Consider the following 19,172-nt stretch of genomic DNA (forward strand, 5'->3'; position numbering starts at 1 on the left):
ATCAAAAATCCATGTTATTGTTTATTCGCTGATGCATTCAAGTGATATAACTGAATGCTATACCTGACTATTATTCCTTTTTGCAATTAGGGTCTCGGTCTTTTAACATTTTATTAACACTTCTCTGTATATTTCCTATGTTCCCATCCTTTTCAGTAGCAATAAACCCGTTGTTTTCCTCTAATCTTTGTTCTATGTTACAAAAAGCTCCATTTCCTTTCAAGGCTGGAACCTCTAGTCAGTTAGCAACATTTGTGGCTAAACTATCACAAAACACTCGCAGGCACTCGGCAAACTAAAGTATCAGAACAGCCCTATGAACTGTCTTGCCCTTGAATGGTGCTACTTCTGGGATGAGCCCAAGCTGTCCCCCACGCTGTACTCGGGCATCTTCTGGAAAAGCAGAAATTGGCCTTGCCGAAAGCAGTGCTGGGAGCTGTCGGCAATGGCGCTATGTCCCACCATTCCAGCCCGTGCCCTGTCACCGTTTTGTTTACTAAGAAGGGCCCACAGGTCCGTGTAATACATGTAATAGTTACTCTCCAAGTGACAAAATACCCGCGTCCTTTGAACATCAAACCTTTAGACTAAAGGTTTTAAAAGGACAGTAGGCTTCAAAAAGCCTGTGAGCCCAGCGGCACCACCGACCCTTCCTAGAAGCTCAGGAGTAGAGGATGTGGGGGTGTTAGCTGGGTCCCAGCAGCGATGGGGAAGCAGGATGTGCACTGTATAGCACCAGCCCTGAGGCGGGAGTGTACAGCCCGAGCCCGAGCAGGCGATCGGCCGCCGTCCCCCGCCGACCCGCTGACAGTGCCACAGCCTCGCTCCCCGCCCCAGCCTGGGCGATCGCAGAGCCGGCCGTCCCGGCTCTGCCCTAAGAGAGAGAGGCTGCCGCTTTCCGGCTAGAAGCGATCGCCCGTAGCTGCGAGCCCGTGCCGTGCCCGGGGCCGCCCTCTGCCCGGGGCCGGCTGCCAAAGGCCGCCGCGGGGCCGCAGCCCGGCGCCCCCGCCCTCGGCGTTCGCGGCTCCCCCTCCCGCCCGTAGATAACCGCGGCCCCTCAGGCACTTCCCCACCCGCCCAGCGCGGACTCGGCCCCGGCTCGCAGCCGCTCTCCAGGCGCCAGCTCCCTCTTGTCGCCGCCGCGGCGCGGGTAAGGATGGCTCGGCAGCCCCGGGGCTTTCTGCAAGAGGCCTCTCACCAAGTCGTCGCCGGAGGCTCGGCGGGTGAGTGTGCGCGTTCCTCGTGGGCAGGAAGGGTCTGCCCGTCCCCCGCCGGCGCTCCGCCAACTTGAGGCGCAGGCGGCCGCGCCGCCTCCCCCTCTCCGCGCTGCTCGGGCGGCGGGGAGCGCACCGGCTGAGCGGCGGCTCCTCCCCCGCCGGGCGGTGCGGGCGGGCCCCGGAGGCGACCAAAGCCCGGGGGTCCCGGGGCAACTTCTGTAACGGTGCTCGGCCCGCCGGTGGGGCAGGGGGTGAAGGGGCGCTCCCTGGCTCCGCGGTGTATCTGCGCCACACACTCCCTGCAGCCCCTCGGGCGATAAGAGCGGCGGGCGGGCCCCTTCAACGGCAGCAGCCGCCGATGTCCTGCAGCACAGCGGGCCCGAAGGGCTAGAGCCGCGCTCGGGGGAATCCACGGCGGGGATCCGCCTTCAGCGCCTGGATACGGGACTGAAAACGTAGTTGCCCGGCTCAGACGCCTTCCCCGTGACGCTCTTCGTCGCTGAGTTACAGAGAAACCAATGCAGGGCTACAGTGGAAATGCGTTTCTGTGGGGCTTTTGAAATACTTTTAGGAATGTCGACATTACTTATTCATTTGTAGTCTGTTTGTACTGCAAACTACAAATGTCAAAATCGTACACGTCTGTTTAGCAATAAAAGCGTTGCTGGTCAATTTCTTCACGTTTCTTACCTAAATCCCAGTGGAACTGAAATATCCCCTGCAGTGTAGGGGATTTTAACACAGTATCCTGCTCTTTTAGTCTGCATATGTAAATCCTGTTAATATTTCAACTATGTAGTGTGTTTTTAAGTGTTCCTTAGTGTCTCTTCTGAGGTCTAAATGCTGTTTGTCATATTATGTTTTACATGAAAGAGAAGAGCTACATGGTAGTGTTGCTGTCTTATGTAAAGCTTCAGTGTAATGTGCGCAAGAAAAATTCTCCTGTGACTGAGACCTTTGTGGCCGTGACACTACATGTGAGCTGGTCTTCCATTCCCTCTAATTCCCCTTGTACCTCTAAATCCACTTCTATGCATTCCTGCCACCAACACACATTTGAGCAGTTTATTTTCATGCTAGCGACTATGTATGCCCTTTGTTTTCAGCCTTATCCTTTGACAGTGAGAGATGTCATAGCAGAAGTGGAGAAGTCTGGTGTCCCAGTGTATTGTATGACTGCTGTCCCTGCCCTTCCAGTGTCTTGTATGACTGTTTATGTAGCTTTTCTGCAACCTTTGAAATTCTAAAGGTTTTTTGGATTCTGCTTGGTACTACCCCCATCTTTCTATAGGAGAGAATGGAAAGGTTTACTCTGTCCTAGACTGTTGAAAACCCATCATATCTGAAGGGATACTGAGGTGTTTTGCCATCAGATGTTTTGCAAGATGATAGATTTATCTACCCTTAGTAGTTGGCCTGTGCCTTAGTGATTCAGATTGATCTAATGGACTACGTTACCATCCTCTGGCAGGAGCCTGTTTTTGCTACAGGTTTTCTTTGTAGAAGAAGAGATTGCCTAACACAACAGTTAGAAAATTGTGATTTAGAGAAATGAAAAATATTTGGTAATCTGTGAGGCATCTGTATTAGGGTGAGAGAATTTTCAAGGAGACTATTGATCTGCATGCAACACTTTTTTAAAAGAAGTATAATGTGAGAGGCCTGTTGTATCTAGTCCAGAGACATAATGTTAAAGATACTGGCAACCTTTTGCTTAATCTCCTGTCAGGCAGGCAAGTTCCTTAGCTGCATCACTAGCCTTAAAGTTTTGCATAAATTTCTATTAATTGGTTTTGAAATAAACCAGTAACGATTTATTATCTAAGTCTGAACAACATTAAAATTGTACCATGGGATTTTTCTATGTGTGCTTCAAATGGGAGCTCTAAAGTGTGTTAGAGGGAAGTGGCTGAAACTTGAAAACTTGCTTAACAGATGCTTAAAAATCAGTGGTGTTTTTTTCCTGCTAATTTATAGAGAAAGTAGAAGGTAAAGGCTGGAGTTTTGAGGTTTTCAGTCTAAAGGTTAAATTTCTTAGGCAAGTGTGGCTACAACATGGAAAAGGTGAAAGCAAGGAGAAAAGGACTGAATTTATTTCCTGACCTTAGGTTCCCAATATTACTTCAACCACCCTATATTCCTTTTGGCTGTCTCTGCAGGAGGACATAGGATTCTTGTAGATGTTCTCTTCTGTTTCCTGGCCTCAAGTGAATGCCACAGACATCATAGAGTGACTTTGTTGTCTGTACCACAGCCTGGTATTAAGAAAGAAAGAAAACCAGCCAACCAACCAATCAACCAACCAACAAAAACAAACAAACAAACAAAAAAAACAACCCCCCCAAAACCCACAAAAAAACAAACCAAACAAAAAACCCCAACAAAACAAAACAAAACCCCTAAAAAAAAAACCCCAAAACCCCCTTAACCCCTAAACAGACATAAATTAGTCTTAGTTAAGATGGTTTCTAAGAAAGATACTATGAGTTGGACTCTGTCAAAGAAATGGTAGGAAAGTACTGAGGTGGTTGGGAATGAATGGCACAGCCAAATAGGTGTAATGGAAGGGTCAGAAATATTGCCTGCATAAGTAAAATGAGAGGTTATTTAGTATCTGCATGTCTGATGCAAAAGGATCTGATAAGAAGTAATTCTGCTAAGTTGAGTGGAAAATTATTAGACATAAACCTAAGCTGGCAGAACAGGAAGAAAGGGATTTTTTGATGCTTTGTGGAAGATGACAGGACTTGTTCATGGACTTAATAAAGATAGGGGAAGAGAAAAAAAGAAAGAAAGAAATCAAGCATTACCCCTAGTCTACAGGACTGATAAAATGGAAGATACTGGCATGCTGGAAGAAGGAGAAAGGAAAGTATTCAGTGTTTTAAGAGAAAATATATAAGCATACCACTGGCTGTCAGAGGCATTGCTAAGTTAAACTTGACCAGCTCTCTGCTGTAACTGAACTGTAAAAGTCAAGCATGACAGATCTCATGCATACTTTGTCTGTGGCAAGGGGTACTTCTGCTTTCATGTGGCTTGAAATCTGACTTCATGTGAAATGGAAAGCTCTGCTTCCTGAGAGTGAATGAAATTTTAAATATGAACAAAGTCTCTCTCAGTCTTGGCTTATGTTACTTCTGCTGGCATTGTTTGTCCCATCTTTCAGATTCCTCAGTGAAGGTTAATAGCATAATTCAAAATACTTGGTTTTGTTTGCTTGCCTGGGTGTATGAAAATAGTGAGGAAAAGGACTTTGATTGAAACATAATTGGGACACTTCGTTAGTGAGTTCAGGCCCTTCTAGTACAGGGAACTGCAGGCATGCTCCTTTTCTCTAGTGGTTAATTAGTAAGCTAAGTCATGTGTGGAATTTATAGCAAAAAAAATTAAACGGAAAATCAACTCTAAACTGTAAGGATCATTGTGAAAAGAACAACTTGGGAGCCTCTGATTTCCTTGGATTTATAGCAATTCTTCAAAATGTTATTTGAGAAGCTCAGTCAATGCAGGGTTTAAGTCACAAGAATTGTTTCTCTAAAACACAAAGATCAAAAAAATCCTTGTTTGGCCTGCCTGTATGGAAAAGGCAGAAATTAAAACAATAGTGTTGAATACAAAGTCAATGGATATTTCTTTCCTCATAGAGAGGAACTGAGTAGTGGAAAGTATGTTACGTGACACCCAGATTAGTTTGTCAAGACATACTTGTAGCAGGCTGTTGAGTCAGTTTGAATGATGAAGTGCAAATGTCATCAAAAATTGCACAGATACCCATGGCACAGTGAAGGCAGGTGGCTGCGTATAGTTATCCTGAAGATTCTAGGATGCTTCTGTTTGATATAGGTGTGTTCTTGTTTTTTAATAACAAAAGACTGCAGAGGGAAACAATTAGCTGCAACCACACATATTATAAATAAATTTTAATTTATATTTAGTTGTAGGATAACCTCTCTTTCTTCCATGCATATAAAAATAACCTATAAACATCTTAAATTTTGAAGTTAAAATTTTGAATAATTTATTTCATATATTTATTAAGTGACTTTTTAGACTGTGACTAATTAGATGTGACTGTGATTTATTAAGTGACGTAGATGAATTTTTTCAGATCTTTTTAACCAATCTTTAAGTATTCTTCTGCTGAAAATTCAGTGTGTCTCTTTGCCTAATTCCATTTAATAAATGAACATGAACTGCAAACTGTAAAATGAACATGGAAAAGTCAGAACAGAATGAGCTTTAAAATAAAACAGTTACTTCATAGGGATAATGCAGGCTGATCTTTTTTCCCCCCTGTTCTTCATATTTTCATGAAAGAGCAGGGTTTCTGCCTCTCTGTACTTCTCAGCTTCAATTTTTAAACTATTTTTTTTTAATTTTAAGAGTTAGGTTTCCAGCTGCATTGAAACCTAATAGGATTTGGGAGTCTAATTCTCTTAAGCTCCTATGAAAATCCAAACCTTTTCTCTTGAGAGATGTTTTATTTCAGGAGTAGAAAAGTTGATTAACCTGGATAGCAGCAACTTCTTTGAACCAGATCTATAAGCAGGAAAGCCACTTGTCAAACTAAGACTGTCAAATGCAGATACAGTATTAAAACCAGTGTTTGGTCTTCCTGTTGCGAGAGGCATTAGGCAGACAAAAATCATTACAAGGTATGCTGGGCAGCATACTCTGTGAAACACCTTGGCTTCCTTGGTCCCTATGAATGGGAGAGGGAGCATGATAGATGTAAAGGAAGCATTTGAAACAACAGGAAAATTGTCTCATTATTCCCCTCTCCCTCGCTTGTTATTTTTATGACAGTTTTCTGGGAGTTAAAGTTGGGAAGAGTATTCCGTGTTTCCTTGGGTGCTTTTTTCTTCCTTTTAAGCTATGCAATGTGCATTCACATGTTACTAAAATAATGCTCAGAGGTCATTTCAACTAGCTAAGTACTTAGCTACACACTGTAACTTTCTTGACTTGAAAACATAAAATTTTAAAGGGCTTAAACCTTCCTTTCTCCCTTTCTCTGAAGTCACTTAAGGCTGAAATATTATCTGAGGCCACAGTACATGCTTGGTGTCTTTCACTGCTTTGATTTGGTATTTCAGATGTTAGCAAAGTCTTTAAATTAAAAAGCTAAGGATGGGAAGCAGTCAAAAAGTAATCATTTCAAGGAAACATTCTACAAGTTAAAGTACTCCAAAGGAATGCACTAGAAGCAACAAATGAAGCCATTTCTCTACTCGTCTGAGAAATTAATAGCATGCCAACCTGATGTTGGACTTGGAGATTTGGACGGGAGTTGCTTGGTTGGCAATATGGTGAGGAGAACTTTGGGTAAGAGAAGACCAAAATAAGGTTAAGTGTGTGTAAGCTGAGATACCAGATATCCTGAACCTCCTCCATTATGTTTGTAGAAATTGGGAGGACGTAGAAACAGTTGGGAAGTTAAGACCTGGAAAGGAGGGAGTACAATATTTGGGACAGTTTGACTTCAGTGGGTTGATGGAAATAAGGAAGAGCCCCCAGGGAAGCTCCAAGAAACTGATGCTAATTTTGAAGCCAGTATAGTTGAATTGTTGGCTTTGGTCTCCTAAGCAATTCAAAACCATGCAATGTGATATTTTTCAACATGGTAGAATATAGCTGCGTGCTGCAGACCAGAGCAGTGACCAGCAGCTGAGGGTATGCAGAATGCCCTGGAATGAACCAGCTGAAGTTACCTTGTTAGCCATTCCCAGTGGAAATTTTTCAGCGTATTTTCCCACCTACTATAGCATTTCAAACTTTGGTTCTGTAACATTTTTCAGTCTTTGAGTCTCCCCTGTTCTACCAGCTGATAATTCTAAAAATATCTGAATCTAAAAGAGATTGGACTGTTTGCTTTGTATACTTCTAACTGAATTAAATGTTATTGGGTTGCCACAGAAAACATTGTTTAATTTTAGTGGAGACTAATGAAATCCTCATGAGCTTTCATACATTTTGCTGAACATGCAAAGCTGGCAGCTAGCAAAATTCCTCTAAATTTTCAGTCAGTTAAGTAATTTGAAGAAGCAATACCCTTGCAATATAGCTTTAGTTTAAAAGGAGCAAATGAAAATTGCAATGCAGAATTATGGAATTTTAGAGTGGTTTGGATTGAAAAGGACCTTACAGATCATTTAGTTCCAATCCTCCTGCCATGGAGAGAGATACCACTCACCAGATCAGGTTGCTCGGGGCCCTGTCCCACCTGGCCTTGAACAGTTCCAGGAGTGGGGCAGCCACAACCTCTCTGAGTAACTTGTTCTAACACTTCAGTACCCTCTGAGTAAAGAATTTCTTCATAACATTTAATCAAAAACTGCCCTTTTTCAGTTTAAAGCCATTGCCTCTTGTCTTGTCACTATCTGTCCATATGAAAAGATCCTCCCCCTCCTTTTTATAAGTCCCTTATGGTACTGGCAGGCCACAGCAAGGTCTCCCTGGAGCCTTCTCTTCTTCATGCTGAACAACTCCAGCTCTCTCAACCTGTCTTTGTAGGAGAGATATTTCACTCACTATCCTCTTTGTGGCCTCCTCTGTGCCTGCCCCACAGGTCCATGTCATTCTTGTACTGAAGACTCCAGATCTGGATGCAGCATTGCAGGTGAGGTCTCACAAGAGCAGAGGTGCAGAATCAGCTCCCTTGGCCTGCCCCCACTGCTCTTAATGCAGCCCCGGATAAGGTTGGCCTTCTGGATTGCGAGTGCACATTGCTGATTCATGTCCAGCTTTTCATCCACAAGAATCGCCGAGTCCTTCTCTGCAAAGCTGTTCTCAATGACTTATTGTCTCAGCATCTACTCATGTCTCTCCTTGCCTGACCCAGGTGCAGCACCTTGAACTTGGATTTCTTGAACTTCATAAGGTAATTGTAGGCCCCCTTATCAAATTTGTCCAGGTCCATGGATCATGTCCCTGTATTGTGTCAACTGCACCACTAAGCTTCATGTCATCTGCATATGTGCAGAGGTCTCACTGTCTCTGGCAGTGAGGAAGGGCACTGGTCCCAAGACAGAGCCCTGAGGGATGCCACACATCACTGGCCTCCACTTAGATATACAGTCATTGACCTCAACTCTGTCTCTGTCCAGAGAGTGTTTAGGGTGAACTGATCTCGTTTGATTGAGTCATTGCAGCGTACTAGAAACTCATGAACAGCCATTTGGAGCTCTTAAAAGTGTTTCAAGCTATGTTTGGGGATTTTTCTAAATGTAATAGCTTTTATATGGGGGTTAAGATATGAAGCAAATTTTACCTGTTTATGTAACAGTGACAGAAACAAACTAAGAATTTTCATAATTCCTAACATGTTATGACACCTGTAGTATGTATGCTCAGTACTTTCTGTAGAAGCTGGGACTCTGAGAAGAATTTTTTGGTTGGTGGACTCAGATGCAGCTCATACTAAACTGCTTGTTGAACCCAGGGCTTAAATTTCAGACTTGCTCTGGTACTCACTTGGTTTGAGAATCCTACAGCAACCTCATAATTCCAAGTGTGTCTTTGTTCCAAATAGGATACACTGGGAAAAATGAGAAGTTGGCTGAGCTTTATATAGTCTGGCGTGTTTGCTAATAGGGACAAAACATTTTGTGCACAGAATCCTCTATGGGTATAATAAGGCACTTATCCTTCAGATGTGTATATGGTAAGCCTGAGGGTGTTCAGAAAGGTTGTCAATTTCCTATTGTTTTTAGAGTAACAAGTTTTTTTCTCAAAAACCTCACCCCTTATCTTCTACCCTCCACAAAAACACAAACCTGTCAAAACCACCAACTTCACCCGCAGAAAACAGAGTAATGAAGTTATTTGCTCTCATTCGATCTACTGCCCACAAGATGGCAGTGCAATACTACAAGAAGATGCTAATGTGTTTTAGTTTTTTTGGTTTTTTTCCCTACCTGTGGCAGAGCGATAGAAATGTATGTTGAAGTTGTTGCAGATAAGAAGATAAACATATGTAATTTTGAATGATAATATGCGAAATAAAAGCTTAAGGATGTCAAATAAATAATGATCAATAAATGCTGATAAGTAATGATCACTAAATGCCATGTCTGTACCTCACAACTAATGGCACTGAATTAGACTGTCATTGAATTAAGCACAAGAATTGTAAGTGGTGATATCTCACTGGTGAAGGTCAATAGATGTTTGTAATGCTAAGATACAATAGAAATAAAAACTTGGGCTATATTTGTGTCCTAGTATAATCAATATGCAAATAACTACTGACTTCCACAGTGGGAATTTTGAGTCTCGATTATTTTAATTTTAGCATAGAATTTATGAAATATTGCAGAAATGTCATCAAGCTCTCAATGCCAATCTATAACCAAAGTAAAGACTGCTGTGTTACATACACACTGCTGTAAGCCCCTGTTAACTTCCTTCAAGTATTCGCAGGCATGAGACCTACAGCAAAGCATAAAAGCTTAAACATACACATTTCTTCAAAATAAGCTATAACGTTTTCTTGTCAGATTTTAAAGTTAAATAATATTGTGGAACAGTGTGTTATACATGTAAAAGCATGTAGGTAGTCAAAATAATTAATACTAGAACATGCCTGTTGTAAAATTTGTAGGCAAAAAATGCTTTGTCTGCAGAGGCAATTCTGAAGTTGTTACAGCTTCTGTGAGCCAAGATTATATTGACATAAAGAACAATTTTTCATTACTGTTTATTGTTTCATCAGTTGTGCTTAGTGATTGATGTACATCTTCAAATTCATGTTAAATTGTTGTAACACAAAGGTTTATTATGCAGTAAGAATATAATTCTAACATATAGCAACAAAGCATGACTTTTGATAACAGTAGATGTGTTTTCTGTGGCAGCATTCTAGAAGAGAAGATGAAAACTGATTCTGGTTATTTCTGTGCATAAAATCTGGCCATTTTTCCTGTTAAGTGATGATATTACAAATTTTCCTTTAACTGTAGCTTAGTTTCTGTGACATTACCTTGGATTTCCTTACACATGTAAACATTTTTTTTTATACTTTATTTTCCGTTTCAAGCTAGCAGGGTGGGAGACACTCAAAATCATACCCCCGAGACTGAAGGAACTCATCTGTTACGATACTGAAATTCTCTCTGAAAAATGATTCTATTGACCTTTTCAGACTGGTTGAAGTATTATGATTAGGGTTGGTAGGAATGAAAAGAGGTAAAAAGGCTAAAGACAAGGGAAAAAGAAAAACCTTATTGCAATATATGGATAATAGGGATGCCTCTAAGTATTTTCAAGCATCTCCATCTTGATCATAAAGGCCTTAAATGGGCTCTTCTTCAACTGGACTTTAAAACATGCAATTAATTTTTTTCCCCTTGGAGGAGATTAATTGATATTTGCTGCCTGTGGAAACCAACACTGGTCCTGTTGTTGGGTAAAGTAAATTAATATTGGTTTTTATAATATGAAACTCTCACTCACTGATGTCTAATTATTATTTGTGCAAGAAGGTGTTAAATATCAGCCATCTTAAGACAGTATTTTCTCTACAGAAAATCTGTACTACAGATCAACTGTTTTGGATGTGTTCAAAGTAGAGTAGTTACAGGATAAGTGCCTGCCATTTTTTTCTGCAGCATGTGTTATCCTGGCAAATGATTACAATTAGATACCATTGCACCAACATCTGAAACAGGTAATTAATGTTTCAGTGGTCTACAGTGGTGGTTTTCTGATGAGAAAATAACTGCGAATGTCTGAATGTTGTTGAGAAGTCCCACCCATACAGTGGGGAAGGAAATGCAGGAGTAATTGGCCTTTAGGTCTGCTTTTCAATCACTGAACTAGACTGTTAACAGCTGGTTTTGTTTTCCCTCTGGATCATTTTCAATCCATCAATTTTTGTCAGTAAACACAGTTTATGGGTCATCTTTTAGTTTTTAGTCAATGAATCATTTCCCAGTTCAGTGTGTTATCCTAGTCTCCTGGACTTTTTACTGTTTTTATTATACTGAAGTATGCAGATGTGTGGCTGGTGCCCCCAAAGAGCAACACTCCCAAAAGCAAATGAGAGTCTTAGTAGCCTTTCAGTTTTGGAAAACTTTTTGCACTATTTCTTTCACTTTGTCTTAAACCCAATTCTGAGTGGCTTTGCAACAGGGTTAAGGTTTACTTACTTTTCTATTACTAACATTTGTTTCTTAATATTTAATTAGAGAGTTGATTTTCAAAATTAGTATATATTTTGAATGTGTAGTAAATATCCCTCAACTTTGTTTTCTCGGCTGGCTCCAGATAACATACTGAACTCGGTAAAACATGAAGGGATAATCAGAGACACAGAAAAAAATTTAATTCTTCATTATGGATTCTGTGGTATTTGATGTCTCTTCCAGCTTATGTGATTAATTTCTGAATTTGAAAGTTTGATCATAATTTCAGTTTAAAACCAAATCTTATCCTCAGTATTTTGGCATTAAAACTTGAAATTATAAACTGTAGATGTTTTAAGAACTAAACAATAAAGATGGTGCTCCTGATCTTTAGATGAATTTTTGGATCTGAGCCATGAAGTTATGAATGCTTGAGATTTGTGATGATACATTGGGGGTTTTTAGGTTGGTTACCTGTATGTTCTCTACAGGCAGGTTTGCAATGCTGGTGGTGTACACATGTGTGTAACATAACCTCATGGCAAGAAGTAGAAAACAAAGTGTCAGGGTGCTTACAGGTTTTTAGAAGAATTTATTTTCCAAGACATTGTCTTGCTATTGATGCTGACCAGTGGCAGCACAATCTTGTGTGTACAACTTAATTCTGTCAAAATTGCATAATAGTGTGTAAAGCAAGAGTGCTTGCTTTGTTAATGCAGCACATTCAAACCATTGTGTCTGGTGCCCGTTTTAGGTGCTTCTGTCACCATATTGTTGGTAGCCTCTGTTGGCTCTGGGTTGCTATACTAGTTAATCCTTGGATCAGTTCAACATCAAAAAGAGGAGTTATTTCATCTCCAAGTCTCTGGTTATTGCAGAGCCAAAGCAATGTGACTTTTAAGAAAGTACTGTGTTTGCAGACAAGTGCTTAATTCTCCTCTCCTAAATGGGATTAGGATTCTGAAGGGGATTGGGGCTGTCGCATTAAGCAGGGGGAACATGGCTACCACTTATTAATTATACTTCTTAGTAAAAATTTTACAAGGCAAAACTGTAATGCTGACTGGGTAATGAGACAGTCCTTGCTTAAAACAGTCTTCATTGTGTTTTTTTCTAAGCAGTGAAGAAAATAAGTATCAGTATACTATATGCTTTGACTGGCATATTGTGCCTTATTGTCAAATATTTTGATGGCCATCCCAGATGACAAAAAGAAAACAAATCAATCTTTTCTGCAAAATTTCACTTTTTATATGATGAGAAATAAAGCTTATTGATTAGGCATTTCCAAAAGGGAGGAAGAAAACATGTAGGCTTTCTGCAGATATAAACCCATGAATGTTATTAAAGACTAGACTAAATGGAAAGAAATGTCTAAATTAGAGTATGAAACTCTTCTAAGTAAATGTCCATAAAGTTTAAATTAGTTCAGACTTTTCTTATTAGAATAAATGTTTCCTTTTAAAAAGCATGATAATCATAATCAAGACTAAATTTGTTCTGTTATTTATTTTCAAAATGATTGTACATGTTTAGCAGACATTTGATTTAAATCCCTAGGGATATATTGGAGACAGATGTTTAGATGACCTAATGTTTAAAGTAAAGTTATATTTGGACACTCGATTAAATTTTCCTTAAAATCTTTCCATATATGTTAGATTGTGGAGCAGTGCAGAAAGTATTGAAAGATTTATGTTGAAAAGGTATTGCTTTATTTTTAAAGTAAGTTATTAGATTCAGTAGATTTTATTTCAGGCAACTGTCAAAAGCAGAAAATGTTTGATTATAAAACAGCATGTTTACAAATGAAAATATTGTGTCTTGTTGCAGAGCTAAATGGGAAACAGATTTCTTTAAAAGTTCATTGATTTCAAACCCAAATTTACCAGGCCATTTATAGCTGCCTCAAAACTTGGTAAAGATTATGGTAGACTTAAAATGCAGCATCAGTTGAAGACTGCATTATGGGCCATAAGAGTACAAATGTTTTTACTACTTTCTGGTTTTGAACAAGTAAAAGCTTCTCAAGATGCACCCAATAGTGTGGATGGCTATATATGACTATATATGTGATAGTAAACAACATTTTGAAAAGTGTCAATATTTCATCATCATAATTATCAATATTGACCTATTGAGAAGGTATTGATTTACAGATGAAAAAATGAATATCCTCAGTCTTTTGAAGTTTACATATACTGGCTTTTATTGTGTTTAGTTAAATAAACAAGTTACTGAGTTGCTGAACTTCTGCCATTTTTAACTATAACTGAAATATTGTACTAAGAGATGAATTCTTGTCACTGGCAGGATACTTTGTGGGCTGATGCAAGTGTTGCACAAAACCACTATTCAGATGCTTAGCACTCAGTCTGCAAAATAACCTCTGGCCAGATCTTGAGAACGTTTCTGTGGGACAGAATTTTTTATTATTCTCTGTAATTTGTGATTAGGAAGGCTGATGTGGGCAGCAGAGCTGAAAAGTATTTTATGCAGATTGGACCTTGCTAAGTTTAGGCAGCACATGCAGCATTTTTCTGTAATCTCACTGAGGTCTGCTGCGTTAGAATTGGAGTAGCCCTCTTCTGGGAAAAAACTGAAATTGCAGTATTTGGAGCCTCTTCTTTCATGTCGGAGTGGATGTTGGGTCAAGAGTGGTATAAAAATCATGTTTCGCAAGGGGAATGAAAGGAGAACTCCTCCTGTTCCTGAAAAAGGAGCTTTCATTCTGTCTTTTTGCTATTAGATGAATGTACATTAATCATAGGCAGTAACTGTTCTGTACAGCATGGATCTAATCAAAACCTAATGAATGAATGTGTAGTACCTATGTGACAGAATTTACTGTAAGCAGAAATTATTTTTCTTTTCTTCCTGAATTAAGATTTGGGATATAGCTTATAACTCTGGAAAATAAATGGAAAAGTATCTTCTTAAGACTCCCAAGAAGCAAAGAGCAGTCATAAAATTGGAAGAGATAGCTCTTAAACATCTTCTGAAAATGTCACTTGTCAGTTGTTGGTGTGAAGATAAGGAGCAGTATAGAATGAAATTGTAAAAATTTTGCGGATAAAGCAGTTTTACAGTGTTGTGGTTAGATTTGTCTACATACAGATTTTCTAAGCTAAGAAATGTTCTTTGAAAGTATTGAAAGAATATTGATCAGTTGATGCATAACACTGTTAATTGGACTAGTCTTGCAGAGTGAATACTTGGAATTCGGCTGAAGTAACTTGGACAACAACTTTTATGCTTGTGTAGTGTAATCTTGCCTTTTTTTACATAATGGCTTTTCCCTTTTTTAATGTATGTTTTTCAGTGAGTGGAAAAAATAATGGCTTTCTGTTTAAATACTCATGATCTTCTCATGTAATATGTTATCACTTACGCATACAAAATTTTACTATTTTTTTCCTTGATTATGCATGAATTACCTTATGCTACTTGAGTATTTTCCCTGAAGACTTCAGTTGGTGTGCTGAGGTTTGCAGGAGTGATTAGTCCTCTCTGGTGCCGCAAGACAGACACCTGCAAAGAGAGTTAGACAGTTTTATTGGGAAGCTATGAAAGTTTTATGCTTGTAACTTGTAGAGAAACAGGGAAAAAAGCCCTGGGAGCAAGGAAGATGAGATTGTTTTAACTTCCTTAATGTGCTCTTTTTATTATTTTTTTTTTTCTTTCCTGTAGTCCTTTGTAGAAGTAGCAAGAACTCTAAAGACTAAATGTTGCTCTGTTTCTCAGACTTAGTTGTTTGCATTCTGTGTGCTGAATAAGGATAACATCCTTGAGAGAAAACCACTGCTGTCAAGTAGAGATGGTATCACAATCATTAGCTCAGTCCTAAACTGGGCTTTTTCTGTTAAGTCTAAATCTTGTTAACATCTAAATCTTTGTTTCCTACATTTTAATTAATCTATAATTGCACCTAGAATCTTAATTGAAAAATCTGTGAAGAATTAAAAATTTAGAGAGAGACAATGTTCTACAAATTCCTTTTCAACAATAGGGCTGGAACCTTATCTACTGCAACTGGAATTAGGGATAGCTTGCTTTGTCTTTGTTTTGACTACAAACTCTATTCTGGTTAAGAGATTAAATTCAGAGAGAGAAATAAATCACTGCATTACATTTTGTATGATGATTGAACTGTTTGTAAAAATCGAACATACTTTATATCTTTGCTAATTGTTTTGTAAACATTTCAATATTCAAGTTTGTAGTATAAATAGTTTTGACTATGGGCAAGATTTGGACTGCTTGCATTCTGTATAAGCAAAACCTGGGTGCCTCTTGCTCACTGAACAATTCAGAACAGACCCAGGTGATTTGAGTCCAGGGAAAGAATTTGGAGCTTCCTTGGCTTAGCCTAGGAAACCGAGGAACCAAGAGTTCTCTCTTCCAAGAGTTTGGGGTTTTTTCACTTGGTGTTTTGGTGGTATTTTGTTAGTTTGTTTGAGTTTTTGTTGTTGGTGGGGGGTTTTGTGATTTTTTCTTTTTTTTTTTTTTTTTTTTTTTAATTGGGGGTGGTTCTTGTTTGGTTTTGGTATTGCTTTGTTCATTCTTGTTCTCTTCCTAGGTCTTTGAGTCTTGAAGTAATTTTTTGCAAAATGGTAAAATAGTACAGATCACGAGAGAGTGTAGTGGTATATGAAGTTTCTCTGGTGGTCAGTTAAGTATTCTGAAAAGTGAAATAATGGGTTTAACTGTTTTGCTTTCTGGACTCTAATACATTAACTTTTCATGTGTACTTTCAGAGGAATTTATACCTCATTTCTAGAGGAGCTGTAGGTATCTGAACCATTTGATTGATCAGTATCCCAATTCCCCTGAAATCAATGGAAGTTTTTCACTCCCTGAATCTCTTCTGAACTGTCCTAGATCTGTATCAGATATCCTGTGAAGTCCAGCATGTGAACATGCTCACTACTAACGCCAGGTGGCTACACCCTGTATGTATAAAGAAATGGACTTGTTGCCAAATTGTTTTTCTGGCTGTGGGTTTGAACTCTCTGAAGTGTCCAGTTGAAGTCAGGCATCAACTTTGTAAGCATTGCAGTGCCTGAGCTGATGTCTAGCTGGCTACCAAAGATCCCATCTCACCCAAGTAGTTGAATCGAACTCTCTAAAAATGCTATTTTTTAAAGTTACTTGTAAATCTGAGGCAATCTGTTAGGTTATGTTTCTATGAAATCTTGCACAAGACTTGTACTGATATCCCCACCTTTGTTTGGACATTTGGATAAAATGTTGGAAAACTTTAAAAGAAGTCATTTAAAAGAAATAGCTCTGGAGAAAATTGCTTTTGTGATAGCTAATTAATTATATTTCTCTTATAGTTTATATCCTCTGTTTATATCTGTGGGGGGAAAAAGTATTTCTGTAACAGGCTGCAGAGATCATAGCTGAAAAATCTAGCAAACTGAATTTGTACTTCTAAAATGTGCAACCTGTTGTCAAGTACTCCTGGATCAGATGTAATGTGTTTGGTAATAGCTGCTGTATGGTGTACAGAAGACCTCCATAAATCTGGAAAACTCATAGCTCTCAAGTCTTGTATACAACAGTTTTGCATCCAACAAATTTAAACTTCTGCAGGAAAGGAGGAGAGCTGTTCTGATGTACCACTGGCATCTTTTCCATCACTCCTTTCATGCCTGCAGTGTTCTCAATGTATGTTTTCCGTCCTGTTCTAGAACTTCTATTCTCAAACTTAAACAAAATTCTTCTTAGCGTTTCACTTCTTTTACCCAAGTTAGGTATGTAAAGTCACACTGACGCCATTGTGTTTTGGACCACGCTTCACTGGCCTTTTATGAAAGGATCTGGGGTGCATTTCTGGAAATAGTTTATTTCTGATTGGTGTACAAATGGTAGTCTCCAGTGACATCAAGCTCATGGACTCTACCTCTCCTGATTTTATTGTACGAAGTGAGCTAAAACATAAGCAGTCTTCTGTCTGAGCCTATTTATACTTAACTAACAGTGTTGCTTGCTGGTTTTGTCTTCACTTTCTAGTTCAGACTTTCAAACTGTGGTGTAAGGGAATTCATTGTGAATTCATTGTGAATTCATCACACTGTGATGTAAGGGAATTTCAAACTGTGATGTAAGGGAATTGTCACCGGTTGCCTTAGAAGTTATTCTTTCAATAGTACCTGTGACTTGTTCAATTTCTCTTCTTTTCTATTGAGATTTGCATCCCCTATATGTTGGTCATCTCCAGTTGGCTTCCAGTTGGAGGCTGAAGTCTGTCTTCTGGGACTGGATTGAGCATAATTTTCCTTCCATGTTTAGTGTCCAGCAAATGTTTGGTGTTTTTCACTCTTTTTTGAGGGATATAGGCTGGCAGTGGTCTGACAGTCCTAACATCCTTCCAGGTCTGTTTCTATTTAATGGAAGTAAAGTTTATTTTGCTTTGCTTCTGTTCAGAAAATCTGGCTTTTTCTAGAACTTTGATGACCATGCTTTGTACATAGACCATCAGGTGACTGAGATATTTTTCTAAAACATGATCTGTGCCAAGCAGGATCTAAGTGGCAGGATGCACTGACCATACAATTGTGTGCTTTGTTTTCCTCTGTGTTCTTGCCAGAACCTTGATGGTATTGAGCCTGATGATGGGGACAATATTTGTCATCAGCGATCTTCTCCAAATTACCTCCTTGGGTATGTAGTTAAAGTATTCCTTTTTTTTTCTCACATCTAGAAACTAGGTAAATATTTGAAGGCCCTGAGCTTTTCCTATGCCTTTTGTAGCCAGTAACCATATTCACTCAGTTCCTTCTGCTCATTCTGATGCCTAAAGCAATAAACTCCCAAGCTTTTTATACTGTTTCTTGAAGAAAGTTCCCTATGTACTAAACATGAACTTTCTGTATGTTGAACTTCCTTGTTTTCTGGAAATTTCCTGTCCAAAACATGCCTTGGCTAGATTAGTCTTGTGTGCTGTTTCTATATCAGCACTTAGCAAAACTAAAACACCAAACAGGGTGCTTGTCAGTCTGATATTTTGTAGATTTTCCATTTATTGTTTACTTTTAAAATTAACTTGTATTATTGGTGGGGATAAAGTTCACGAGTCCTGTTTTTTTCCTTAGCCAAAACAAGAACATTTTTCTCATCTTATTTGTCATCTCAGTTGCTTTCTCATCTCATAGTTGTCATCTCAGTAGCTTTTGTGTCACTATCTGGTGCCCAGATTCTGGATGCACTTAAGTTGACAGTATATTCTTCTGTTGCAATGTTCCTCATTGACCTATGAAGAAGAGAGGTGGTGCTATTTTATCTATGCCCGTTCATATTGTGTCAGCAAACTCTTTGAAATGATGTTGACCTTTTAGGGAACTGATCCAAAGAGCTTAAGTAGCAGAAACTGAATTGCTTTTGATAGGATAGGATGGTTTTCTGGTTATTTGCCTGAACTGGGGAGCTGGCAGCGATTCCCAGTCAGTGGCAGCAGAGTAGATAATGGTTCTGGTAGCAGCAGACTCGTGTGATTGCTCACCTGTTTGATCAGGCTGCAGTGGGTGCCAGGAGCACTTCCGCTTCTGAACTTCACCCACAGCTTAACACACATCACCAATTTAATTTGCTTGCTCTATTGTGGTAGCTAATTAAGCTGTTTGTCACCTTCTATATTTTCCCTTGTAGGACCTGCTTCTCAGGTAACCTGAAGCTTTAACAAATACCATTAAAGGAAGATGCGTATTCAAATAATCCACAGCAGGAAAAAGGACTTTGCTCAGCTTTGTGTGAGGATTAAGAGGGAAGGAAGGCTTTACTCTTTTTTTTTTTTCTTTTTAATGTTTTTTTTTTTTTTTTTTGT

General features: G+C 39.2%; 1 protein-coding gene across 1 annotated transcript in view; it reads left to right on the forward strand.

The window, feature by feature from the left end:
• Positions 1-318: 318 nt before the first annotated feature.
• SLC25A21 (solute carrier family 25 member 21) overlaps positions 319-19,172 on the forward strand; it is a 241,774-nt gene continuing 222,920 nt past the window's right edge. The window contains exon 1 of the mRNA XM_053981180.1: positions 319-1,223. Within this exon, the coding sequence (XP_053837155.1) occupies positions 1,157-1,223 (67 nt within the window). The 5' untranslated portion in view covers positions 319-1,156. The remainder of the gene's footprint in view (positions 1,224-19,172) is intronic.

Source organism: Vidua macroura, chromosome 6 (assembly GCF_024509145.1).
Source record: "Vidua macroura isolate BioBank_ID:100142 chromosome 6, ASM2450914v1, whole genome shotgun sequence".
Taxonomy (NCBI): Eukaryota; Metazoa; Chordata; class Aves; order Passeriformes; family Viduidae; genus Vidua; species Vidua macroura.